At 49.2% G+C, this 27,076-nt stretch overlaps 1 protein-coding gene and 1 pseudogene across 1 annotated transcript; both read right to left on the reverse strand.

Annotated features, from left to right (window-relative positions):
• Positions 1–3,493: 3,493 nt before the first annotated feature.
• LOC104652531 (keratin, type I cytoskeletal 18 pseudogene) lies at positions 3,494–4,756 on the reverse strand (annotated as a pseudogene).
• Positions 4,757–11,733: 6,977 nt separating this feature from the next.
• Positions 11,734–16,461, reverse strand: NR0B2 (nuclear receptor subfamily 0 group B member 2). The gene is made up of 2 exons (XM_003921262.3): positions 15,850–16,461; positions 11,734–12,302 (listed from the first exon to the last, which is right to left on the reverse strand). The coding sequence occupies exons 1-2, from the start codon at positions 16,379–16,381 to the stop codon at positions 12,061–12,063; spliced, it is 774 nt and encodes a 257-aa protein (XP_003921311.1). The 5' UTR covers positions 16,382–16,461; the 3' UTR covers positions 11,734–12,060.
• Positions 16,462–27,076: the final 10,615 nt, after the last annotated feature.

Genomic DNA, 27,076 nt, shown 5'->3' on the forward strand with positions numbered 1-27,076 from the left:
ACATATTTTATGAATATTATTTTGTTTTACTCAGTATTTAAAATGTAAAAATCAGCTGGGTGCAGTGGCTCATGCCCGTAATCCCACACCACTTTGGGAGGCTGAGGCAGGAGAATCGCTTGAATCTGGGAGGCAGAGGTTGCAGTGAGCCAAGATCACGCCATCGTACTCCAGCCTGGGTGTCAGAGTAAGACTGTCTTAAAAAAAAAAAAAATTCTTCTAATGAGTGGGAAACTGCAGATAGGACAATTATGTCTAGGTTTAAACCCACACCATCTGGATTTTATTTATTTTTTATTTTATTACACACTTCTTGTTGGCCAGGCTGATCTCGAACTCCTGGCCTCAAGTGATCCACCTGCCTCCTTATTACAGACACATTTTTTTTTTTTTTTTTTGAGACGGAGTTTCGCTCTTGTTACCCAGGCTGGAGTGCAATGGTGCGATCTCGGCTCACCGCAACCTCCGCCTCCTGGGTTCAGGCAATTCTCCTGCCTCAGCCTCCTGAGTAGCTGGGATTACAGGCACGTGCCACCATGCCCAGCTAATTTTTTGTATTTTTAGTAGAGACGGGGTTTCACCATGTTGACCAGGATAGTCTTGATCTCTTGACCTCGTGATCCACCCGCCTCGGCCTCCCAGAGTGCTGGGATTACAGGCTTGAGCCACCGCGCCCGGCCTACAGACACACTTTTTAGAGATACTGTCTCACTGTGTCACCCAGGCTGGAGTCCAATGTCACAATCATTGCTAATTGCAGCCTTGAACTCCTGGCGTCAAGTCATCCCCCTACCTCAACCTCCCCAGTAGCTGGGATAACAGACTTGAAACACTGGCGCCTGGCTCACCCCTGACTTACAAGTACAGTGTTTAAAAGCATGGGCCCTGAAGACAGACCTTCTAAGCTCAAATCCTGACTTTGCTACTTATTAACTGTATAACCTCCAGCACTTTACTTAACCTCTATGTACCTCTATTCTTTTTTTTTTTTTTTTTTTTTGGAGACGGAGTTTCGCTCTTGTTACCCAGGCTGGAGTGCAATGGCGCGATCTCGGCTCACTGCAACCTCCGCCTCCTGAGTTCAGGCAATTCTCCTGCCTCAGCCTCCTGAGTAGCTGGGATTACAGGCACGTGCCACCATGCCCAGCTAATTTTTTGTATTTTTAGTAGAGACGGGGTTTCCCAATGTTGACCAGGATGGTCTCGATCTCTTGACCGTGTGATCCACCTGCCTCGGCCTCCCAAAGTGCTGGGATTACAGGCTTGAGCCACTGCACCCGGCCTGTACCTCTATTCTTCAGGAGAGTGAGAGATAACCTTCAACCCACCTTAGCTCTCTTTTTTTTTTTTTGAGACAAAGTCTCGCTCTGTCACCCAGGCTGGAGTACACTGGCACGATCTCAGCTCACTGCAACCTCTACTTCTTGAATTCAAGTCATTCTTCTGCCTCAGCCTCTCAAGTAGTTGGGACTACAATTGCGCACCACCACACCCGGCTAATTATTTTATTTTTAGTAGAGACAGGGTTTCACCTTATTGGCCAGGCTGGTGTCAAACTCCTGACCTCATGATCTGCCTGCCTCAATCTCCCAAAGTGCTAGGATTACAGGTGTGAGCCAGCATGCCTGGCCCCCCTTAGCTCTTTTTTTTTTTTTTTTTTTTTTTTTGAGATGGAGTTTCACTCTTGTTACCCAGGCTGGAGTGCAATGGCATGATATCGGCTCACCACAACCTCCGCCTCTTGGGTTCAAGCAATTCTCCTGCCTCAGCCTCCTGAGTAGCTGGGATTACAGGCACGTGCCACCATGCCCAGCTAATTTTTTGTATTTTTAGTAGAGACGGGGTTTCACCATGTTGACCAGGATGGTCTCGATCTCTTGACCTCATGATCCACCAGCCTTGGCCTCCCAAAGTGCTGGGATTACAGGCTTGAGCCACCGCGCCCGGCCCCCTTAGCTCTTATGTGAATTGTTCTGCTGGATATAGAAACTAAGTTGACACATGGCAAATTAACAAAAGAAAATCATACTTTTTTTTTTTTTTTTTTTTGAGATGGAGTCTTGCTGTCACCAGGCTGTAGTGCAGTGGCGCAGTCTCGGCTCACTGCAACCTCTACCTCCTGGGTTCAAGTGATTCTTCTGCCTCAGCCTCCCGGGTAACTGGGACTACAGGCGCCCACCACGCCCAGCTAATTTTTCTATTTTTAGTAGAGATGGGGTTTCACCATGTTGGCCAGGATGGTCTTGATCTCTTGACCTTGTGATCCGCTTGCCTCAGCCTCCCAAAGTGCTGGGATTACAGGCATAAACCACCACACTTAGCCATGAGATGCTTTTATACTTTTTAGACACCAATAAATTGAGAAGTGACAGGATAAGGGACATTTGGTAGGGGCAGTAAATTTCTAGGTGAGTGATGAGGAGATATTTGAAGTGGAAGTGTAAAACTAGTGGAAAATAAGAGTTACTTTGGAAAGTATGTTTATTCAGGTCCATTGTAGCCCCCAGTTCCCAGTCTCTGGTAATCAGGGCTACTTTTTTGCCCTGGTACAGCGAGGGCATCCCTCACAGAGGAATGCTGATGGTTTGCTGCGTGCAGGAAGAGGCAGGTCACTCGCCCTTTCTGAAACTATGATTTCTCCAGTGTTTTCAACTCACAATGATCAAGATACCAGATTGGCACATTGGCATGTCCTTCTCTCCTTGAGTTTCTTTGTCTATAAATGGATGGAGGCTGGGCACGGTGGCTCACGCCTGTAATCTCAGCACTTTGGGAGGCTGAGGCAGGCAGATCACCTGGGGTCGGGATTTTGAGACCAGCCTGGCCAACATAGAGAAACCCTGTCTCTATTAAAAAATGCAAAAAAAAAAAAAAAAAAAAAAAGGCCAGTCGCAGTGGCTCACGCCTGTAATCCTAGCACTTTGGGAAGCCGAGGTGGGTGGATCACCTGAGGTCAGGAGTTCAAGACCAGCCTGGCCAACATGGTGAAACCCCATCTTAAAATAAATAAATAAATAAATAAATAAATAAAATAAAAAGAAAAAAATGCAAAAAACAAACAACAAAAAAAAACCCAACCCGGGTGTGGTGACAGATGCCTGTAATCCCAACTACTCAGGAGGCTGAGGCATGAGAACCACTTGAATCCAAGAGATGGAGGAGCCGAGATAACGCCACTGCACTCCACCCTGGGAAACAGAGTGACACTCTGTCTCTAAAAGAAAAAGTGGATGGAGATAATGATGGTATTTCCAGCACAGAGTTGTGAGAATGAAGTATATGTTTAGAGCATAAACCGTGAAATATGTTTAGAGCACAGCTCTAATAAATGTTATGTGGTTATAGTTTACTAGCTACCCAAAGTGAGCAGCCACAGCCTGGGGTTTCCTCTGGCCATACCCTTCCAGGAAGAAGAAGGCTCCTTTTTTTTTTTTTAACCTCTGAACTTTTTATTGGCCTCCTGCTCCCCAAAGGGTCCCCTGCTTCTGCTGGCTTAATGTCTCAGAACTTTGGTGTCATTGGTCTCACACACTGCTTTGCCATCCACTATCTGGCAGGTGGTGGTCTTTTGCACTGTTTGCATGGAGTTGCTGCTGTCCAGGGTATGACCAAGATTGAAGTTCTCGCCATCTTCCAGCAGGTGGCGGTAGGTGGTGACTTCAGCTTCCAGCTTGACCTTGATGTTCAGCAGGGACTCATACTCCTGGGCCTGGCGCTGTCCTTCTGCCCGGGTCTGTGCCAGCTCTGACTCCAGGTGCAGCAAGATCCTGTTGAGCTGCTCTGTCTTCAGAGCGTAGCGGGTCTCGACCTCCCTCAGGCTGTTCTCCAAGCTGGCCTTCAGATTTCTCATGGAGTACAGGTCAGTCTCCAAGGACTGGACTGTACATCTCAACTGCATGAGCATCATCTCAGCAGCTCCAACCTCAGCAGACTGCATGGTGACCACTGTGGCACTCTCCTCAGTCTGCTTAGATCAGTGCTTGTCTAGCTCTTCTCGGTTCTTCAGAGCCAGCTTGTCATATTGGGCTCAGATGTCTGCTATAATCTTGGTGAGGTACTGAGATTGGGGGCATCTACCTCCACGGTCAACGCAGAGCTGGCAGTCTGGGCCTGTAGGCCTTTTACTTCTTTTTTGTGGTTCTTCTTCATGAAGAGCAGCTCCTCCTTGAGAGCCTCGATCTCTGTCTCCATCTGCAGCCAAGTGACATTGATGTCATCAGTGACCTTGTGGAGCCCATGGATGTCGCTTTCTACAGGCTGGCACATAACCAGCTCTGTCTCATACTTGACTCTAAAGTCATCAGCAGCAAGATGAGCATTATTGATCTACAGAACGGTGCGGGCATTTGTGAAGATCTGAGACTTCAGGTCCTCGATGGTCTTGAAGTAATGGCTCCAGTCTCTGACCTAGGGTCCCTTCTCCAGGTGCTCCCAGATTTTGCTCTCCAGCTTCTGATTCTTGGTCTCCAGGTTCCTCACTGTGTCCAGGTAGGAGGCCAGGCAGTCGTTCAGGCTTTGCATGATCTCTTTCTTGTTGTGATACCTCCCATTCCTGCCAGGCCCCCGGCCATCCCCCTGGTCAGGCCCATGGACTGAAGCTGATGGAGCAGGACACAGAGATACGGGAACCAGAGCCACTGGCACCTGCATAGACGCTGGCTGCACTGCTGACCGGCTTGGTGCCATAGCTGGGTACCTGGACAGAGCCCAGGGACTGGTAGTTGGTGGAGAAGGTGGAGTGAGTGGTAAAGCTCATGCTAGCCGGGGAAGAGAACAAGAGGACAGGATTCAGGCTTTGCCGACTGGAGGTCTTCTTCTTCTTCTTCTTCTTTTTTTTTTTTTTTTTTTTTTAACTCTGACCTTAGCATTGTCACCTCCATCAGTTTCCTTGGGATTTCCTTTCTCTGCTCTCTTGTTCTGTGAGGTGCCTCCTGTTATCTCTCCAGGCCCATTTCCTGCTACCCTGGGCCCCACACATCACTTGCAGTTAGCTAAGCACCCCTTGCTCTCTGACATCTCTGTGCCTTTGCATATATCTGTTTGTAATGCCCATCCTTTGGTTTGCCTAGCAAAACCCTATTCATTCTCTTTAGCTCAAACCAGTTCCCACTTGGGTGAAGCATTTTTCCCACCTTCAGGCAGATTTAATCTCTCCTGTTGCCTATTGTATATTCCCCATCACAGTTCAGATCACTCTACATTACAATTACTTAGGTGTCTTCGTCTGCCACAGAGGAGATGTTTCATGAGAGTAGGAAATGTATCTTATTTATTCTGTGTCCCCTGCCCCGGCATCTAGCATAGGGTTTGGTATAAGTGGAGGTTGAGAGTTGTTGAGTGACAGAATGAATGGATGGATAGTGGGTGTTGGCTTTTTGCTGGCATCACAGGTTGTAGGATATTTGAACGCCCCAAGGACAGGGTGGGTTTATTGTGAAGCACAGCGTGCGTCAGCTGTCTGACTACTTAATAGGCAGTCAACCATTTGGCTAATGAAGATAGAGATAATAATGGCAATAAAATGGTACTTTAGGCTGACCCGGAGCCACAGCCACTCTCCTGCTTTCCAGTGAGTCATCCCTGGCTGGGACTGAGGTCAGGGATCATGGCTGAGAGGTAGATGGTCAGTAGACAGTGGCTGAGCTGGCTCCAGACTGCCTGATCTTGGCAATGACTCACTCCAGCTTATGCTGCTGGCAAGAACCCTCCAGAATCACACAGGTTTGAGTTCAAGTCTCAGCACAGGCCAGGCGTGGTGGTTCATGCCTGTAATCCCAGCACTTTGGGAGGGTGAGGAAGGTGGATCACCTGAGGTCAGGAGTTCAAGACCAGCCTGGCCAACATGGTGAAACCCCATCTCTACTAAAAATACCAAAATTAGCCAAGTGTGGTGGTGGTCACCTGTAATTCCAGCTACTTGGGAGGCTGAGGCAGGGGAATCTCTTGAGCCCAGGAGGCAGAGGTTTCAGTGAACCGAGATTGTACCATTGTGCTCCAGGCTGGGTAACATGAGCAAAACTCTGTCTTAAAAAAAAAAAAAAAAAAAAAAAAGAATCTCAGCACAGATGGTGATCAGCCCAGACCTTAAGTTACCTAGTTACATACTCTGTCTGAGCCTGTTTCCTCCTCTTCCCTCACTGGTAGTGACACAGATCCCAACCCAGCATGCTGATCATGGAGACATACTTCCCCACTTTTGGAAAGCCTGTAGTCTCCTAGAGAGAGCACAATTGCCCGTACCACATTGTACCTTAATTATCTCTTTAGTTTTTTTCTTCTTGAGAAGGAATCTCAAACTGGACTGGAGTGAAATGGCGTGATTTTGGCTCACTGCAATCTCTGCCTCCCTGGTTCAAGCAATTTTCCTGCCTCAGCCTCCCAAGTAGCTGGGATTACAGGTGCATGCCACCATGCCTGGCAAACTGTATTTTTAGTAGAGACAGGGTTTCCCCACGTTGGCCAGTCTGGTCTTGAACTCCTGACCTCGCGATCTGCCCGCCTCGGCCTCTCGAAGTGCTGGATTACAGGTGTGAGCCGCCGTGCCTGGCCTCTTTAGTTTTGCCATATTGGTCTTTATGTTCCTTGCACCAGGCAACGAAGTAGGGCACAGGGGAATGACTCAAGAAATGCAGACAAGAAACAGAAGTGTAGCTCCCCAACCATGTGGACTGGTAGGGAAGAAATTTGAAAAGGATCAAGGTAGATATTTTTCTTGTTTGTTTATTTGTTTTGAGACAGGGTCTTGCTCTGTTGCCCAGGCTAGATGGAGTACAGTGAGGCTACCATGCTCACTGCAGCCTCCAACCCCCAGTTCAAGTGATAAGTGATCCTCCCACTTCAGCCTCTCGAATGGCTGGGACTACAGGCATGAGCCACCATACCTAGCTAATTTTATTTTATTTATTAATTATTTTTTTGAGACAGAGTCTCACTCTGTTGCCCAGGCTGGAGTGCAGTGGTGCAATCTCGGCTCACTGCAACCTCTGCCGCCCAAGTTCAAGTGATTTTCCTGCCTCAGCCCCCCAAGTAGCTGGGATTACAGGTGGCTGCCACTGAGCCTGGCTAATTTTTGTAAGTTTAGTACAGACAGGATTTCACCATCTTGGCCAGGCTGGTCTTGAACTCCTGACCTCGCGATCTGCCTGCGTTGGCCTCCCAAGATGCTGGGATTACAGGTGTGAGTCACCATGCCCAACCTTATTTATTATTATTATTTTTGAGATAGAGTCTTGCTCTGTGGCCCAGGCTGGAGTGTAGTGGCAGGATCTCAGCTCACTGCAACCTCTCCGTCCTGGGTTCAAGTGATTCTCTTGGCTCAGCCTCACAAGTAGTTGAGATTACAGGCAAGTACCACCACGCTCAGCTAATTTTTGTATTTTCTTTTTTTTTTTTTTGAGACGGAGTTTCGCTCTTGTTACCCAGGCTGGAGTGCAATGGCGCGATCTCGGCTCACCGCAACCTCCGTCTCCTGGGCTCAGGCAATTCTCCTGCCTCAGCCTCCTGAGTAGCTGGGATTACAGGCACGTGCCACCATGCCCAGCTAATTTTTTGTATTTTTAGTAGAGACGGGGTTTCACCATGTTGACCAGGATGGTCTCGATCTCTCGACCTCGTGATCCACCCGCCTCGGCCTCCCAAAGTGCTGGGATTACAGGCTTCAGCCACCGCGCCCGGCCACAATTTTCATATTTTTATTGGGGGTTTCACCATCGTTGGCCAGGCTGGTCTCGAACTCCTGACCTCAAGTGATCCGCCCACCTTGGCCTCCCAAAGTGGTGGGATTACAGGAATGAGCCACTGCGCCCAGGCCCTAGCTAATTTTATAATTTTTTGTAGAAACAGGAGTCTCACTACATTGCTCAGGCTGATCTTGAACTCCTGGGCTCAAGTAATCCTACCACCTCAGCCTCCTAAAGTGCTGGGATTACCGGCGTAAACACCAGTGGTGCCTGCCAAGGTAGAGTTAATAAGGGAAGCTATTTGGATGATGGAAAAAATTAAGTAAGTTGAGGAAAAAAGGCTGGTGTGAGGCATGGAGAGGAATGCTTCCTAATGGTTGTTCAGGACTGGAGAAGGGGAAGGGAAAGAGGTGGGAAGACCAAACCTGAGGATTCAGAGAGGTGTGACAGTTAACTAATAGAGGCAGAAATTGGAAGGGCATAAAAGATGTAGAATGGGCCAAGCCCGGTGGCTCACACCTGTAATCCTGGCGCTTTGGGAGGCTGAGGCAGGCGGATCACCTGAGGTTGGGAGTTCAAGACCAGCCTGACCAACATGGAGAAACCGTCTCTACTAAAAATACAAAATTAGCAGGGTGTGGTGGTGCATGCCTGTGATCCCAGCTACTCAGGAGGCTGAGGCAGGAGAATTGCTTGAATCCGGGAGGCGGAGGTTGCAGTGAGCCACTGCACTCCAGCCTGGGCAACAAGAGTGAAACTCCGTCTCAAAAAAAAAAATTTTTTTTTTTCTTAACAGATCTTACAAAAAAAAAAAAAAAAAAAGCCAGACTCGTCGGCTCACACCTGTAATCCCAGCACTTTGGAAGGCTGAGGTAGGCGAATCACAAAGTCAGGAGTTTGAGACTAGCCTGACCAACATGGTGAAACCCCATCTCTACTAAAAATACAAAATTAACTGGGCATGGTGGTGTGTGCCTGTAATCCCAGCTGCTTAGGAGGCTGAGGCAGGAGAATCACTTGAACCGGGAGGTGGAGGTTGCAATGAGCCAAGATCACACCACTGCACTCCAGCCTGGGCAACAGAGAGAGACTCTGTCTCGAGGGAAAAAAAATAAAAATAAAGAGATATATATATATATGTTTATATATATATATATATATATATATATAGAATGGCCCTAATGCCCTGAATCTTCTAGATTTGGGTCCTATGTAGGAAATAGGGTTTCTGCTCTTGAAAAAGTGGCTTCAAGGCCGGGCATGGTGGCTCAAGCCTGTAATCCCAGCACTTTGGGAGGCCGAGGCGGGTGGATCACGAGGTCAAGAGATCGAGACCATCCTGGTCAACATGGTGAAACCCCGTCTCTACTAAAAATACAAAAAAATCAACTGGGCATGGTGGTGCGTGCCTGTAATCCCAGCTACTCAGGAGGCTGAGGCAGGAGAATTGCCTGAACCCAGGAGGCGGAGGTTGCGGTGAGCCGAGATCGCGCCATTGCACTCCAGCCTGGGTAATAAGAGAGAAACTCCGTCTCAAAAAAAAAAAAAAAAAAGAAAAAGAAAAAGTGGCTTCATGCATCTATAAGGTTACAAGGGGTGGTGTGTGCCGGAGGGATGGGGAGGGCAGGTCAGAGAGAGGCCCGGGGGCCTGAGTTCTGAGTTTGGGGCATCTGGTGGGAGGTGGAGGGATGCAGGGCTTGTTCTGGGCCCTGAAGGATGCCTTTATTGGGAATTGATTAAGTCCCGACTTGGGAGAGTTGTTGAGCTGAGAGGAGGATGGACATTGAAGTCACCATGGGGAAAGGGGATGATTGGTTAGTTGGGTCTCAAATGCCAGGCAGAGCAGTGTGGCCTGGGCTCACAGGCTCTAAGTAGATCCTGAAGATGTGCAGACACAGGTTTGCCTACTTGGGGGGAACACTTTTCCCTTTACTGTGACACAGGGAAAATGAACACAGCCTGGCCCGAGGGTGTCTCCACACTGTGTGACCCACCCTCAGGTGCAGAGGTGTGTGCTTCTACTGTGTGAATGTGTCAGCGTCTGTAGTACATTGCTGAATGACTGTATCTGGGCAGTGCTTTTCTGGGCTGTGAGCGAGTGGATGGAGAGTCTGTTTTATGGGTCCGTGTACGTGTGCCTGAGTTGTACATCTTAGTGTGCGTGGGGGCAGGGGTCCCAGTTGTGTTGTTTGTATTTGTGTGGGATCTCAGCTGCGTTTTTGTCTCTATCTGGTGTCTGACATGTGAGTGAGAGACTGGGTAAGGGACAGGGTTCCCCTTGTTGCTGGCACTGGGTCACCATAATGGGTACAAGGCCAATCAGCTATAGTTCTAACCTGGGGGGTTTAGAGAAAGGCCTGAATGATGACTCCTAGACTGTTATCCCCAAGTGAATGGCCTCTTCTTGAGCAATAATTAACTTGGGCCCTGTGAGAAGAATCCAAACTGTGGTGGTGAAGGGGGTGGGGCTGGTCAGGGCAGGACTTACTGCCGGTGGAAGGAGGAGGCTGGAAAACCCTATAGGCATGTGTGTTGTTATCACTCCTTCCTGTCCGCTCTTCAGGTCACTCACCCTGACCTGAGACTGGGTCAAAATATTTAACAAACATTGAGACACAGACATTGACCAATCAGAACAGACACAAGTCACACTCTGAATGGAGGAGTCAGGGAGGTCATGGCTATGCCAAGAGTTGCCTCTCTAGGCCAGGTGTGATGGCTCACGCCTGTAATCCCAGCACTTTGGGAGACGAAGGCAGGCGGATCACGAGGTCAGGAGATTGAGACCATACTGGCTAACACAGTGAAACCCCATCTCTACTAAAAATGCAAAAAATTAGCCAGGCGTGATGGAGTGCAGCTCTAGTCCCAGCTACTCCAGAGGCTGGGGTAGGGGAATTGCTTGAACCAGGTGGGTGGAGGTTGCAGTGAGTTGAGATTGTTCCACTGCACTCTAGCCTGGGCGACAGAGCAAGACTCCGTCTTTTTTTTTTTTTTTTTTTTTTTTGAGACGGAGTTTCGCTCTTGTCACCCAGGCTGGAGTGCAATGGCGCGATCTCGGCTCACCGCAACCTCCGCCTCCTGGGTTCAGGCAATCCTCCTGCCTCAGCCTCCGGAGTAGCTGGGATTACAGGCACGCACCACCATGCCCAGCTAATTTTTTGTATTTTTAGTAGAGGCGGGGTTTCACCATGTTGACCAGGATGGTCTCGATCTCTCGACCTCGTGATCCACCCGCCTCGGCCTCCCAAAGTGCTGGGATTACAGGCTTGAGCCACCGCGCCCGGCAAGACTCGGTCTTAAAAAAAAAAGAATAAAGAATTGCCTCTCTAGTTGCTAGACAGTGGGAATGTCTGGGAGGAGGATCCCAGAGAGGCTAGGGCAGAGGGGAAGGGAAGGAGAAAACTTGGGGGCCTCAGGGCAGTGGCTATGAACCAAGTGTCTTGGAAGTGTTTCAGACTTTAGCAACTGATGTAGCCATACCCTGGTGGTCCAGCTAAACCCTGGTCTGCCTTGGCCTTCAAGCAGTTGCTGGGCCAGCCCTGGTGCCCTTGTCCATTCATGTTGGGAGAATAATGAACCATCTTCTTTTGTCATCTGCAGGAATGGGGGAAGTGAATGATCTCGAACTGCAAAAATTGCAGTGACCTTGTCTGTTTCAATTTGGGAATGGGCTGCTTCCTGATTGGCTGTGACTGGGCTTTCACTGTGGTGAGAGGGGTGATTAGGCTTTCACTGTGGTGAGAGAGAGCCTGAAATGGGTGGGAGCCAGGGAAGGGGTTAGTGAAGGGTTTGGGAACAGGAGAGTAACCTTCTTCTCTTGAGGATAAAGGCAAGGAGGTGATGGGATTGTGAACTGATACGATTCCCTGGACTCAGACCCAGATGCCAAATAAATTTCATCCCCAGAAACGAAATTACCATACCACCCTGAAAGATTAGCTCCAGCACCCCTGTGGATTTTTTCCCTTGGGCTACCTCTGATAGGGGCAGGGTGGGCCCTGGAGGCGAGACAGTCCCTTCCGTATGCACAAACGACAGTATCAGGCTGCAAGTGTTTCATACATTTTATTACAAAAATCAATAACTTAATTCAGTTCTGTATAAAGTTGGTAGGACTTCTTGTCCAATGAGCAGCCTAAGCTTTCATTCCCATCCCAAGAAAGGACAGGAGTCTCGGCCCAGAAGCTGTGGGGACCACGAAGAGCCTGTCAGGCAGCTGGAGCACTGTGTCCAAACGAAGGAAGTCCAGTGTGGGGTGTGGCTGGCTGTCTATACAGCCTTGCCCCCTCCAGGAGCACTGGGTCACGTCTGGGGATGGCCAGGCTGAATCAGCACTACCAGCCTCTGCCCTCCTGATCTCTGCCTGGGCTGGAGCAGGTCACCTCAGCAAAAGCATGTCTCCAAGAAGGCCAGCGATGTCAACATCTCCAATGATAGGGCGAAAGAAGAGGTCCCCAAGCAGGCTGGTTGGAATGGATTTGAGGGTGGAGGCCATGAGGAGGACACGGGCCAGGCGGCCTTGGGCGGCTGGGCACCAGGGCTCCAGGACATCACATAGCGCCCAGTGAGCCTCCTGCTGCAGGTGCTCAATGTGGGAGGAGGCGTGAAGGCCTGGCAAATCTGTGGGCACAGAGGGAGAAGAGGACTGGTGAGTACCCTATTCCCAGCCACCAAAGGACGAGATTGGCTCCAGATCTGAGCCGTCAGAGACACCCCTCTGCCTCCTTTGCTCGGCCTTTGAGGTCTGCTGTGTGAATGTGTCAGGATCTGCAGTACATTGCTGAGTGACTGTATCTAGGCAGTGCTTTTCTGGGCTGTGAGTGGGTGGATAGAGAGTCTTTTAATTTTTATTATTTTATTTTTTATTTTATATATATGTATTTTTTATAGAGAGCATCATTATCATTTCTTTCTCTAAGTATTCATTATCATTTCTTTCTCTCAGACTTCTCTGAGATAGAGAGTCTGTTTTTTGTTTTTTTTTTTGAGACGGAGTTTTCGCTCTTGTTACCCAGGCTGGAGTGCAATGGCACGATCTCGGCTCACCACAACCTCTGCCTCCTGGGTTCAGGCAATTCTCCTGCCTCAGCCTCCTGAGTAACTGGGATTACAGGCATGCACCAGCATGCCCAGCTAATTTTTTTTTTTTTTTTTGAGATGGAGTTTCGCTCTTGTTACCCAGGCTGGAGTGCAATGGCGCGATCTCGGCTCACCGCAACCTCCACCTCCTGGGTTCAGGCAATTCTCCTGCCTCAGCCTCCTGAGTAGCTGGGATTATAGGCACGCGCCACCATGCCCAGCTAATTTTTTGTATTTTTAGTAGAGACGGGGTTTCACCATGTTGACCAGGTTGGTCTCGATCTCTCGACCTTGTGATCCACCCGCCTCGGCCTCCCAAAGTGCTGGGATTACAGGCTTGAGCCACCGCGCCCGGCCTAATTTTTTGTATTTTTAGTAGAGACGGGGTTTCACCATGTTGACCAGGATGGTCTCGATCTCTTGACCTCGTGATCCACCCGCCTCGGCCCCCCAAAGTGCTGGGATTACAGGCTTGAGCCACCGCGCCCAGAGACTCTGTTTTATGGGTCCGTGTACGTGTGCCTGAGTTGTACATCTTAAGTTATGTGTGGGGGCAGGGGTCCCAGTTGTGTTGTTTGTATTTGTGTGGGATCTCAGCTGTGTTTTTGTCTCTATCTGGTATCTGACTTGTGAGTTTGAGACTGGGTAAGGGACAGGGTTCCCCTTGCTGCTGGCACTGGGTCACCATAATGGGTACAAGGCCAATCAGCTATAGTTCTAACCTGGGGGGTTTAGAGAAAGGCCTGAATGATGACTCCTAGACTGTTATCCCCAAGTGAATGGCCTCTTCTTGAGCAATAATTAACTTGGGCCCTGTGAGAAGAATCCAAACTGTGTTGGTGAAGGGGGTAGGGCTGGTCAGGGCAGGACTTATTGCCTCCTGTGGAGGAGGTAATTTATTTATTTTCATTTTATCCATCCATTCATTTATGAAGAGGCAGTGTGGAGTAATGGTTAAGAATCAGGCTTCTGGCCGGGCGCGGTGGCTCAAGCCTGTAATCCCAGCACTTTGGGAGGCTGAGGCAGGTGGATCATGAGGTCCAGAGATCGAGACCATCCTGGTCAACATGGTGAAACCCCATCTCTACTAAAAATACAAAAAATTAGCTGGGCATGGTGGCGTGTGCCTGTAATCCCAGCTACTCAGGAGGCTGAGGTAGGAGAATTGCCTGAACCCAGGAGGCGGAGGTTGCAGTGAGCGGAGATCGCGCCATTGCACTCCAGCCTGGGTAACAAGAGTGAAACTCCGTCTCAAAAAAAAAAAAAAAAAGAATCAGGCTTCTGGCTGGGCGTGGTGGCTCACGCCTGTAATCCCAGCACTTTGGGAGACTGAGGCGGACGAATCACTTGAGGTCGGGAGTTTGAGACCAGCCTGATCAACATGGAGAAACCCTGTCTCTACTAAAAATACAAAATTAGCTGGGTGTGGTGGCACACACCTGTAATCCCAGCTACTCGGGAGGCTGAGGCAGAAGAATTGCTTGAACCAGGAGGTGGAGGTTGCAGTGAGCCAAGATCCAGCCATTGCACTCCAGCCTCGGCAACAAGAGCAAAACCCCATCTCAGAAAAAAAAAAAAAAGAATCAGGCTTCCTGGGTGTGAATCCCAGCACCATCACTTATTAGCTCGGTGACCTTGGGCAAATCATTTAATCTCTGGGCTTCAGTTTTTTTTATCTGTAAAATGGGGATGATAATAATATTAATAGTACCTGTCTCCTAAGCTTTTATGAGGTTTAAATGAACTAAGATATGTAAAACCCTTAGAATAGGGCCTAACATATGGTAAGTGTGACATGAGTATTTGCTACTATTATTACAAGTAATTGCTATAATTTATGCATGCCATGAGGGACTCCTGGGGAACTCTCATCTCAGATACTCTCCAGATAACAAAGAGCCCTGTTTCCATCTGCCACTCTCCTGGCTGAATTCCATAAAGATTCTCTTCCTGTCTTCCCACGCCCCTCAGTTCTCTCTTCTATGTGATCTTTCTGAACCTACAGAGGAGTTTTAGCTCTAGAGCTTCGCCATGCCCCAGTCCTTTGAAGATGTGACTTGAGACACAGCTGTGTTTGCTCACTCCACTTCCCCCGCGCCTTCTCTAAATGTTGGAGCAAGAGCTCATCACGGTGGCTCACGCCTGTAATCCCAACTCTTTGGGAGGCTGAGGTGGGCAGATCTCAAGGGCAGAAGTTTGAGACCAGCCTGGCCAACATAGTGAAACCTCGTCTCTACTTAAAATACAAAAATTAGCTGGGCATGTTGGTGCACGCCTATAGTCCCAGCTACTCGGGAGGCAGAGGCAGAAGAATCACTTGAACCTGGGAGGTGGAGGTTGTGGTGAGCTGAGATTGGGCCACTGCACTTCAGCCTGAGCAACAGAGTGAGACTGTGTCTCAAAAAAAGGTTAGAGCAAGTTTCTCAGGCAGAGTGGCAAGGGCCAGTCTCTGGAGTGACTAGACCTGAGTCGCCATCCTGGTCTGTCCCTACCTGGCTGTGTAACCTTCAGCTAGTCACTTAGATTTTCTGTGCCTCTTCTGTGAGACAGCTATTTGATGAAAATGAGGATCTAACCAGGTAGGGTGGCTCACACCTATAATCCCAACGCTTTGGGAGGCCGAGGCGGGTAGATAACCTGAGGGGTCAGGAGTTCAAGACCAGCTTGAGCAACGTGTCGAAAACCCATCTCTACTAAAAAATACAAAAATTAGCCAGGCGTGGTGGTGGATGCCTGCAAATCCCAGCTACTCAGGAGGCTGAGGCAGGAAGAATTGCTTGAACACAGGAGGCAGAGGTTGCAGTAAGCCAAGATCACGCCACAGCACTCCAGCCTGGGCAACAGAGTGAGACTCTGTCTCAGAAAAAGAAAGAAGAAAGAAAGAAAAAGAGAGAGAAAGAAAGAAAGAAAGAAAAGAAGGAGGAGGAGGAGGAAGGAAGGAAGGAAGGGAGGAAGGGAGGGAGGGAGGGAGGGAGGGAGGGAGGGAGGACCCAATGAGGTAACAAATATCAAATCCTTAGAAGTTATTTCCCTGGCCCGCCCCTGCTTCAGCCTTGGTCCCCCACCCCAGGAGTGCTGGGGAGCTCACCAGGGTTGAAGAGGATGGTTCCTTTCAGGCAGGCATATTCCTTGGGGCTCAGCTCCAGGCTCCAGAAGGACTCCAGACAGCATTGAAGCCACTGCACCGCAGCCAGGGAGGGCTGGGGTCTGTCTGGCAGCGGGCCACTGCCTCCACTGCTGCTGGGCTCCTCCAGCAGAATCTTCTTAAGTATACTGGGCACCGGGGCCTCAGCCACCTCAAAGGTCACAGCATCTTGGGCCAACCCAAGCAGAAAGAGAGGGCCCCAGCCACCCTGCAGCAGCTGCCGCTTGTCCTGGGGAGGCAGCTGGCAGAAGGATGGCAGGTTCCTGAGGAAGGCCACTGTCTTGGCCAGAACATCCAAGGCCTCCCGGCAGGTGCGATAAGGTGCACATAGCTGGACAGGCCGGTGCTGCCTACACAGGCAGCTACTACGGGGCTGGGGGACAGCCCTGAGGCTGGAGCTCAGAAGTGCGTAGAGAATAGCCGGGCGGCTTGCAGCTCCCTGGCATGGGCAGGCCCCTGGTTGGCTGGTGCTCATGGTTGGGGATCTGCTCTTACTTCCAGCTCTCTGATCCTCTGTTCTGTGCTGTGGGTGCTATTTATATTCCCAGTGAGTGGAAAGGGAGGAATGGCCTGACAACCTTGACTCCAGAAGTCATGTTCATTGAATAAAACACACAGACACTGCCCCTAGCAGGACTGGTGGGGAAGTGGTGGGGGAGGGGGGACTGGGAACCCCACGTGGCGCTGATAAAATTTCAGTCAATGAAGTGGCCGGTGCAGGGCACAGGGCCACCTGCCACTCACTCAGCTGCTGCTTATCGGACTCAAGTGGATAAACAAGGTCATTAACCCAGGCTGTACCAGGGCACCAAGGCCCCAGGTACACAATCAGCAGGTGTCCCCATTGGTGGCCGCTCCCGTGTGCACAAAAGACCAGGGCTTTCACTAAGCCAGGAAGCCAGCTCCAGAGCTGGTTGAGCCTTGATGCAAGGCCCAACCTGGAAGTCCCTTATCACTAGCTTGTTTGCCTAACCTTGGGGCCCTGCTTCTGTTGTCGGCCAGGAGCAGGCTGCAGGGAAGGGAGCCAGGACCCTGGGGGGCTGGGAGGACTCCGCCCGGTTTCCAGTCTAGGTGGCCCCTTCCTCTGATTCCAGTTCTGGGCCCACTGCAGGAATAAGGTCCTCCAGAACTCCTATCCCTAACCTGATTCCTACCACTCCTTTTTTTTTTTTTTTTGAGACGGAGTTTCGCTCTTGTTGCCCAGGCTGGAGTGCAATGGCGCATCTCGGCTCACTGCAACCTCCGCCTCCTGGGTTCAAGTGATTCTCCTGCCTCAGCCTCTCGAGTAGCTGGGATTACAGGCATGCACCACCTTGCCTGGCTGATCTTTTGTATTTTTAGTAGAGCTGGGGTTTCTCCATGTTGGTCAGGCTGGTCTCGAACTTCCGACTTCAGGTGATCCACCCGCCTCGGCCTCCCAAAGTGTTGGGATTACAGGCATGAGCCACTGTGCTTGGCCTGATTCCTACCACTCCTGAAAGGGCAGGTCTGCTGAGAAGAACTTACAGAATTATAACAAAAGATGGTAGCTGGCTAAGCATGGTGGCTCATGCCTGTAATCCCAGCACTTTGGGAGGCTGAGGTGGGCAGATCACCTGAGGTCAGGAGTTTGAGACCAGTCTGACCAACATGGCAAAACCCCGTCTCTACTAAAAATACGAAGATTAGCCAGGCATGGAGGCTCGTGCCTGTAGTCCCAGCTACTCCAGAGGCTAAGGCAAAAGAATCACTCAAACCTGGGAGGTGGAGGCTGCAGTGAACTGAGATCATGACACTGAACTCCAGCCTGGGTGACAGAACAAGACCTTGTCTTAAAAAAAAAAAAAAAAAATATATATATATATATATATATATATATGGTTGCCATTCACTGAGCACCTATTATGTGTCAAGTCCTTCCCACTCTAATATTGGGAGCTTCCCCTTAAGGCTAGATTCTTACTTTGTGAGACTAAAAGAGTTTAAGTGACTTGCCCAGGGTCATCCCACCAGGAAGAGACAAAGCCCAGATCTTGCCTGACTCCAAAGTCCTTGTTTGTTCCCCTGGACCCACTGGCCCAATTGCCCAGCCAGAGCCTGAGATTCCCAGAGCTGGTGGCTAGCTGCCCCCACCTTGCCGCTGCCTGCTTTGCAGATGTTGCCCACTTGTGATCTGGATGGAAATGCTGCTCTGCTGCCACATGGCTCCTCTGTCCCGGGCAGGTTTCTCAGAAGGTGGAGCACAAGGGATGAGAGAGGGTGGAGAAGGCCTCCGCTGTGTCATGTTCCTGGACCTTGGCCAGTTCCAGCGTGGCAAGCCTTCTGCTGCCATGCTGTCAGGCAGCCTGGTGTGCTGGATGGGGAGAGAGAGGCTCTGGCATCACTGCTAAAAGATACCAGCCCTGATATCTGCTCCAGGATCTATCACTTTTCAGTTGTGTGACTTGGGTTGATCCTCAAACCTCTGAGCTGCAGGAGCCTCTCTGGGACAATAATGCCTGCCTGTAGGGCAAATGTAGGACGAAATGAGGTCCTGGTTGTTAAATTCCAAGTAGTTTCTGACATACGGTAGGAGGATTTTTCTGCCCCTTTCCTGTTTGGAGCTGAGCACCGGTGGACAAACAGGCACACCTCTTTCATTTAATTATTATTATTATTATTATTATTATTTTTTTTTTTTGAGACGGAGTTTCGCTCGATACCCAGGCTGGAGTACAATGGCGCGATCTTGGCTCACTGCAACCTCTGCCTCCTGGGTTCAGGCAATTCTCCTGCCTCAGCCTCCTGAGTAGCTGGGATTACAGGCACGAGCCACCATGCCCAGCTAATGTTTTGTATTTTTAGTAGAGACGGGGTTTCACCATGTTGACCAGGATGGTCTCGATCTCTCGACCTCGTGATCCACCCGCCTCGGCCTCCCAAAGTGCTGGGATTACAGGCTTGAGCCACCGCGCCCGGCCCCTTCATTTATTAGTCTTAATCTTTACATTTATTTTATTTCATTTTTTATTTTTTTGAGACAGAGTCGCCGGGCGCGGTGGCTCAAGCCTGTAATCCCAGCAGTTTGGGAGGCCGAGGCGGGTGGATCACGAGGTCGAGAGATCGAGACCATCCTGGTCAACAAGGTGAAACCCCGTCTCTACTAAAAATACAAAACATTAGCTGGGCATGGTGGCTCGTGCCTGTAATCCCAGCTACTCAGGAGGCTGAGGCAGGAGAATTGCCTGAACCCAGGAGGCGGAGGTTGCGGTGAGCCAAGAATGTGCCATTGCACTCCAGCCTGGGTAACAAGAGTGAAACTCCGTCTCAAAAAAAAAAAAAAAAAAGAAAGAAAGAAAGACAAGAGACAGAGTCTTGCTCTGTCACACAGGCTGGAGTGCAGGCTTGCGATCTTGGCTCACTGCAATCTCCACTCGCTGCAATCTTCGCCTCCCAGGTTCAAGCGATTCTCCTACCTCAGCCTCCCAAGCAGCTGGGACTATAGGCGTGCACCACCATGCCCAGCTAATTTTTTTTGTAGTTTTAGTAGAGACGGGGCTTCACTATATTGGCCAAGCTGGTTTCGAATTCCTGATCTTGTGATCCACCTGCCTCAGCCTCCCAAAGTTCTGGGATTATATACATGAGCCACTGCGGCTGGCCAATTTTTATATTTTTTAGTAGATACGGGGTTTCACCACGTTGGCCAGGCTGGTCTCGAACTCTTGACCTCAAGTAATCCACCCGCCTCATCCTCCCAAAGTGGTAGGATTAGTCATGAGCCACTGCACCAGGCCAATCCTTACATTTATAAACTTCCTTTCATGAATTTTAATCTCACTGAATCCTCACAGTGTCCCCTTGAAGCAGACTCTGGAGTCAGACTAGCTAGGTCCAAATCCTGCTTCTTCACTTAGCTGAGTGACCTTGGGAAAATCACTTTATCTTTCTGTGCCTCAGTTTCCTAATTTTTATTTTTATTTTTTTATTTTTTATTTATTTATTTTTTTTTTGAGACGGAGTTTCGCTCTTGTTACCCAGGCTGGAGTGCAATGGCGCGATCTCGGCTCACCGCAACCTCCGCCTCCTGGGTTCAGGCAATTCTGCTGCCTCAGCCTCCTGAGTAGCTGGGATTACAGGCACGTGCCACCATGCCCAGCTAATTTTTTTGTATTTTTAGTAGAGACGGGGTTTCACCATGTTGACCAGGATGGTCTTGATCTCTCGACCTCGTGATCCACCCGCCTCGGCCTCCCAAAGTGCTGGGATTACAGGCTTGAGCCACCGCGCCCGGCCTCAGTTTCCTAATTTTTAAAATGGTGACGAGCATGTCTAGAGGTGGATATTGGTTTTATTGGGACTGAAGGTTATGATTTGGAGGACCCTCTTTGAGAAAATATACATAGCTGGGTGGGGTGGCTCACGCCTGTAATCCCAGCACTTTAGGAAGTTGAGGTGAGAGGATCGCTTGAGGCTTTGGGAGTTCAAGATCAGCCTGGGCAACACAGTGAGACCTCATCTCTACCAAAAAACATTAGCCAGTGTGGTGGGGCATATCTGTAGTCTCAATCACTTGAGAGGCTGAGGCAAGAGGATGGAAAACATGGTGAAACCCATCTCTACAAAAAATACAAAAATGAGCCGGGCATGGTAGTGCACATCTATAGTTCCAGCTACTCAGGAGGCTGAGGTGAGAGGATCAGTTGAATCAGGACTTCAAGGCTGCCGTGAGTTACCACTGTGCCACCAGGCTCTCCAGCCTGGGTGACACAGCAAGACAGTCTTAAAAAACAAAAACAAAACAGGGCCGGGCGCGGTGGCTCAAGCCTGTAATCCCAGCACTTTGGGAGGCTGAGGCGGGTGGATCACGAGGTCGAGAGATCGAGACCATCCTGGTCAACAAGGTGAAACCCCGTCTCTACTAAAAATACAAAAAATTAGCTGGGCATGGTGGTGTGTGCCTGTAATCCCAGCTACTCAGGAGGCTGAGGCAGGAGAATTGCTTGAACCCAGGAGGCGGAGGTTGCGGTGAGCCGAGATCGCACCATTGCACTCTAGCCTGGGTAACAAGAGCGAAACTCCGTCTCCAAAAAAAAAAAAAAAACAACAACAACAACAACAAAAAAACAAAACAAGAGCTCCACACACATAAAACCTGCTCCCAAATCCTGAATTTTTTTTTTTTTTTTTTTTTTTTTGAGATGGACTCTTACTCTGGCACCAGGCTGGAGAACAATCTTGGCTTACTGCAACCTCCATCTCCTGGATTCAAGCGATTCTCCAGCCTCAACCTCCCAAGTAGCTGAGATTACAGGCATGTGCCACCATGCCAAGTTAACTTTTGTATTTTTTTTAGTAGAGATGAGGTTTCATCATGTTGGCTAGGATGGTCTTGATCTGCTGACCTTGTGATCTACCTGCCTTGGCCTCTCAAAGTGCTGGGATTACAGGCGTGAGCCACTGCACCTAGCCCTAAACCCTAAATATTTATATTTATTTGGTCAATGTGGTCAGTGGGAACCCTTTCAAACTGGGGCCCATGTCATTTTGGCCTGCTTCCATAATTTGTGGAACACTTTTGCTTTCTGGTATAACAAGGTACCAACTTTTCCAGCCCCTGGAATCAACCAGTACTCCAAAGAGCTCTGATTCAATCTTTTAGTGAAAAATAGTATTTAGAAAGCATGAAGTAGGCACTAGAATCATACTAAAAACCCAAGAACAGGCTGGGCACAGTGGCTCATGCCTGTAATCCTAGCACTTTGGGAGGCTGAGGCTGGTGGATCACTTGAGGTCAGGAGTTCAAAACCAGCCTGGCCAACATGGTGAAACCTCATCTTAAAAACAAAACAAAACAAACAAACAAAAAAACAAGAACTGAGACCTGGCAGGGTGGCTCACATCTGTAATCCCAGCACTTTCGGGGCCACAGCAGGTGAATTGCTTGAGCCCAGGAGCTCAAGACCAGCTTGGGAAACATGGTGAAACCCATCTCTACAAAAAATATAAAAATGAGCCAGGTGTGGTAATGTGCATCTATAGTTCCAGCTACTCGAGAGGCTGAGGTGAGAGGATCAGTTAAATCAAGGAGGGCAAGGTTGCAGTGAGGTGTGATCATGCCACTATACTCTAGCCTGGGCAACAGAGTGAGACCCTGACTAAAAATAAATAAATAAATACAAAATCGGGCCAGGGATGGTGGCTTACACCTATAATCACCAGCACTTTGGGAGGTGAAGGCGGGCAGATCACCTGAAGTCAGAAGTTTGAGACCAGCCTAGCCAACACAGTGAAACCCCATCTCTACTAAAAGTACAAAAATTAGTTGGGCATAGTGGCACACACCTGTAGTCTCAGCTACTAGGGAGGCTGAGATGGGAGGATAGGTTGAACCTGGGAGGCAAAGGTTACAGTAAGCCGAGATCATGCCACTGCGCTCCAGCCTGGGCAACAGAGTGAGACCCTCTCTCTCAAAAAAAAAAAAATAATAATAATAATAGAAGCCTGGTGTGGTGCCTCATGCCTATAATCCCAGCACTTTGGGAGGCCGAGGCAGGCAGATCACCTAAGGTCAGAAGTTTGAGACCAGCTTGGCCAACATGGCAAAACTCTGTCTCTACTAAAAATACAAAAATCAGTTGGGAGTGGTGATGCATGCCTGTAGTCCCATCTACTCAGGAGGCTGAGGCAGGAGAATTGCCTGAACGTGGGAGGCAGAGGTTTTAGCGAGCAGCGATAATGCCACTGCACTCCAGCCTGAGCAACGGACTTTGTCTCAAAAATAAATAAATATGGGCCGGGCGCGGTGGCTCAAGCCTGTAATCCCAGCACTTTGGGAGGCCGAGGCGGGTGGATCACAAGGTCGAGAGATCGAGACCAACCTGGTCAACATGGTGAAACCCCGTCTCTACTAAAAATACAAAAAATTAGCTGGGCATGGTGGCGCGTGCCTGTAATCCCAGCTACTCCGGAGGCTGAGGCAGGAGAATTGCCTGAACCCAGGAGGCAGAGGTTGCGGTGAGCTGAGATCGTGCCATTGCACTCCAGCCTGGGTAACAAGAGCGAAACTCCGTCTCAAAAGAAAAAAAAAAAAATTAAATAAATAAATATGTAGCAGTGCAGAAATGTCAAATGAAAAAGAATAAATAAATAATACCATCTGGGTATGGTGGCTCATGCCTGTAATCCCAGCACTTTGGGAAGCTGAAGCAGGCAGATCACTTGAGGCTAGGAATTTGAGACCAGCCTGGTCAACATGGCAAAAACGTCTCTACTAAAAATACAACAATTAGCGAAGTGTGGTAGTGTGCACCTGTAATCCCAGCTATTCAGGAGGCTGAGGCAGGAGAATCACTTGAACGTTGCAGGCAGAAGTTGCAGTGAGCCAAGATCCCACCACTGCACTCCAGCCTAGGCGACAAGAGGGAGACCCCACCTCAAAAGAAAAAAAAGAAAAAAACAGAACTGTTCATTGTTAGAGGGTGCCACCACTCCCAGTCCTTCCTAGAGCTAAGGAATGTGTACACACCCACATACATTTACAATTATATTTATTTCTATGATTACACATACTAAACAACATGAATTCAGTTCCAATCTCATATCACAGGGTTCATTCTAATTTTTGCCCTTTATGTACTTATACCTCCTGTCTTTTTTTTTTTTTTCCTTTTCTTTTTTTTTTAAAGATGGGGTATCACCATGTTAGCCAGGCTGGTCTTGAACTCCTGACCTTTGGTGATCCACCCACCTCAGCCTCCCAAAGTGCTAGGATTACAGGCATAAGCCACCGCGTCCAGCTACCTCCCTTCTTTTTTTGAGACTGAGTTTCGCTCTTGTTGCCCAGGCTTGAGTGCAATGGCGGGATCTCGGCTCACTGCAACCTCTGCCTCCTGGGTTCAAGCAATTCTCCTGTCTCAGCCTCCCGAGTAGCTGGGATTACAGGCATGCACCACCATGCCCAGCTAATTTTTTGTATTTTTAGTAGAGACAAGGTTTTTCCACGTTGGTCAGGCTGGTCTCGAACTCCCGACCTCAGGTGATCTGCCCACCTTGGCCTCCCAAAGTGCTGGGATTACAGGCGTGAGCCAATGCACCGGGCTACTTCCCGTCTTTCACACTGAGAAATCTAGTGTCCATTATTCTTGATTTATCTACTTCTTTTTTTTTTTTTTGAGACAGGGTCCTGGTCTGTCACTCAGGCTGGAGTGCACCATTGTGATCTTGACTTACTGCAACCTCTGCCTCTGAGTTCCAATGATTCTTTTTTCTTTTTTTGAGATGAAGTCTCACTCTGTTGCCCAGGCTGGAATGCTCACTGCAACCTCAGCTTTCTGGGTTTAAGTGCTTCTCCTGCCTCAGACTCCTGAGTAGCTGGGACTACAGGCACGCACCACCACACCTGACTAATTGTTTGTATTTTTTAGTAGAAATGGGGTTTCATAATATTGGCCAGGCTGATCTCGAACTCCTGACCTCGTGATCCACCTTCCTTGGCCTCCCAAAATGCTGGGATTACAGGCATGAGCCACTGCGCCTGGCCATTTTCTATGAAATGGAGTTTCACTCTTCTTGCCCAGGCTGGAGTGCAATGGCACAGTCTCAGCTCACTGCAACCTCTGCCTCCAAGATTCAAGATATTCTCCAGCCTCAGCCTCCCAAGTAGCTGGGATTACAGGGGCCCACCACCATGCCTAGCTATATATTTTTTGTATATTTAGTATAAACGGGGATTTCACCATGTTGGTCAGGCTGGTCTCAAACTCCTGACCTCAGGTGATCCACCTGCCTCAGCCTCCCAAAGTGATAGGATTACAGGCATGAGCCACTGGACCTGGCCTAAGTGATTCTTCTGCCTCAGCCTCCTGAGTAGCTGGGATTACAGGTGCACACCACCACGCCTGACTAATTTTTGTGTTTTTAGTAGACAGGATTTGGCCATGTTGGCCAGGCTGTTCTTGAATTCTGGGCCTCAAGTGATCCACTTGCCTCGGCTTCCCAAAGTGCTGGGATTATAGGCATGAGACACCATGCCCGGCTACTTTTCTATTTTTTTGAAACAGAGTCTTGCTCTGTCACCCAGGCTGAAGTGCAGTGGCTCGATCTCGGCTCACTGCAACCTCCGCTTTCTGGATTCAAGCAATTTTCTGCTTCAACCTCCTGAGTAGCTGGGGTTACAGGTGCATGCCACCATATATGGCTATTTTTTGTAGAAATGGGGTTTTGCAATGTTGGTCAGGCTGGTTGTGAATTCCTGATCGCAAGTGATTCACCTGCCTCGGCCTCCCAAAGTGTTCGCTTTACAAGCATGAGCACCATGCCCAGACTTTTTTGGTTTTCTGTTTTGAGACAGGGTCTGGCTCTGTCACCAAGGCTGGAGTGCAGTGGCATGACCTCCCAGGCTGAAGTGCACCCTTGACCTCCCAGGCTGAAGTTATCCTCCCACCTCAGCCTCCTGAGTAGCTGAGTTTATAGGTTCCTGCTTCCATGTCCACTAATTTTTAAATTGTTCTGTAGAGATAGGGTTTTGCCATGTTGCCCAGGCTGGTCTGGAACTCCTGGCCTCAAGTGATTCTCTTGCATAGGCCTTCCAAAGTGCGAGGTTACAGGTGTGAGCCATCGTGCCCAGCCTGGCTTGATCAAATATGTAAAGGGCTGAGTACAGTGGCTCACATCTGTAATCCCAGCACTTTGAGAGCCCAAGGTGGGAGGATCACGTGAGGCCAGGAGTTTGAGATCATCCTGGGCAACATGGTGAAACTTTATCTCTACTGAAAATTTAAAGATTAGCCAGGACCTAGCACTTTGGGAAGCAGAGGTGGGTGGATCACCTGAGGTCAGGAGTTGGAGACTAACATGGCCAACATGTTGAAACCCTGTCTCTACTAAAAATAAAAAAAAATTAGCCGAGTGTGGTGGTGGGCACCTGTAATCCCAGCTACTTGAGAGGCCTAGATAGGAGAATCACTTGAACCCAGGAGGTAGAGGTTGCAGTGAGCCAAGATTGCACCATTGCACTCCAGCCCAGGCAACAAGAATGAAATTCCGTCTTGGCTGGACGCAGTGGCTCACACCTGTAATCCCAGCACCTTGGGAGGCTGAGCCAGGTAGATCACAGGTCAGGAGTCCCAGACCAGCCTCGCCAAGGTGGTGAAACTCTGTCTCTACTAAAAAAAATACAAAAATTAGCTGAGCGTGGTGACACGAGCCTGTAATCCCAGCTACTAGGGAGGCTGAGTCAGAGGAATCTCTTGAACCCGGGAGGCAGAGGTTGCAGTGAGCCGATATCGTGCAACTGCATTCCAGCCTGGGTGACAGAGCACGACTTCATCTCAAAAACAAAACAAAAAAGAAAAGAAACTTCGTCTCAAAAAAAAAAAAAAAAAAAAAAAAAAAAACTTATGATTGGCCAGGCAAAGTGGCTCATGCCTGTAATCCCAGCACTTTGGGAGGCTGAGGTGGTTGGATCACCTGAGGTCAGAAGTTCGAGACCAGCCTGGCCAGCATGGTGAACCACCCATCTCTACTAAAAATACAAAAATTAGCTGAGTGTAATGGTGGGAGCCTGTAATCCCAGTCACTCAGGAGGCTGAGGTAGGAGAATCGCATAAAACCCAGGAGGCAGAGGTTGCAGTGAGCTGAGATCATACCACTGCACTCTTGCCTGGGCAACACAGTGAGACTCTATCTCAAAAAAAAAAAAAAAAAAAAAAAAAAAAGAGGCCGGGCGCAGTGGCTCAAGCCTGTAATCCCAGCACTTTGGGAGGCCGAGGCGGGTGGATCACAAGGTCGAGAGATCGAGACCAACCTGGTCAACATGGTGAAACCCCGTCTCTACTAAAAATACAAAAAACTAGCTGGGCATGGTGGCGCGTGCCTGTAATCCCAGCTACTCAGGAGGCTGAGACAGGAGACTTGCCTGAACCCAGGAGGCGGAGGTTGCGGTGAGCCGAGATCGTGCCATTGCACTCCAGCCTGGGTGACAAGAGCGAAACTCCGTCTCAAAAAAAAAAAAAGAAAAAGAAAAAAGAAAAAAAGGTTATGATCAAGCATCTGGGTTTTTTTCTTTTTTTTTTTGAGATTGAGTCTCACTCTGTTGCCGAGGCTGGAGTGTAACTGTGCAATGTTGGCTCACTGCAACCTCTGCCTCCAGGATTCAAGCAATTCTCCTGCCTCAGTCTCCTAAGTAGCTGGGATTACAGGTGTATTCCAC

Source organism: Saimiri boliviensis, chromosome 11 (assembly GCF_048565385.1).
Source record: "Saimiri boliviensis isolate mSaiBol1 chromosome 11, mSaiBol1.pri, whole genome shotgun sequence".
Classification (NCBI taxonomy): Eukaryota; Metazoa; Chordata; class Mammalia; order Primates; family Cebidae; genus Saimiri; species Saimiri boliviensis.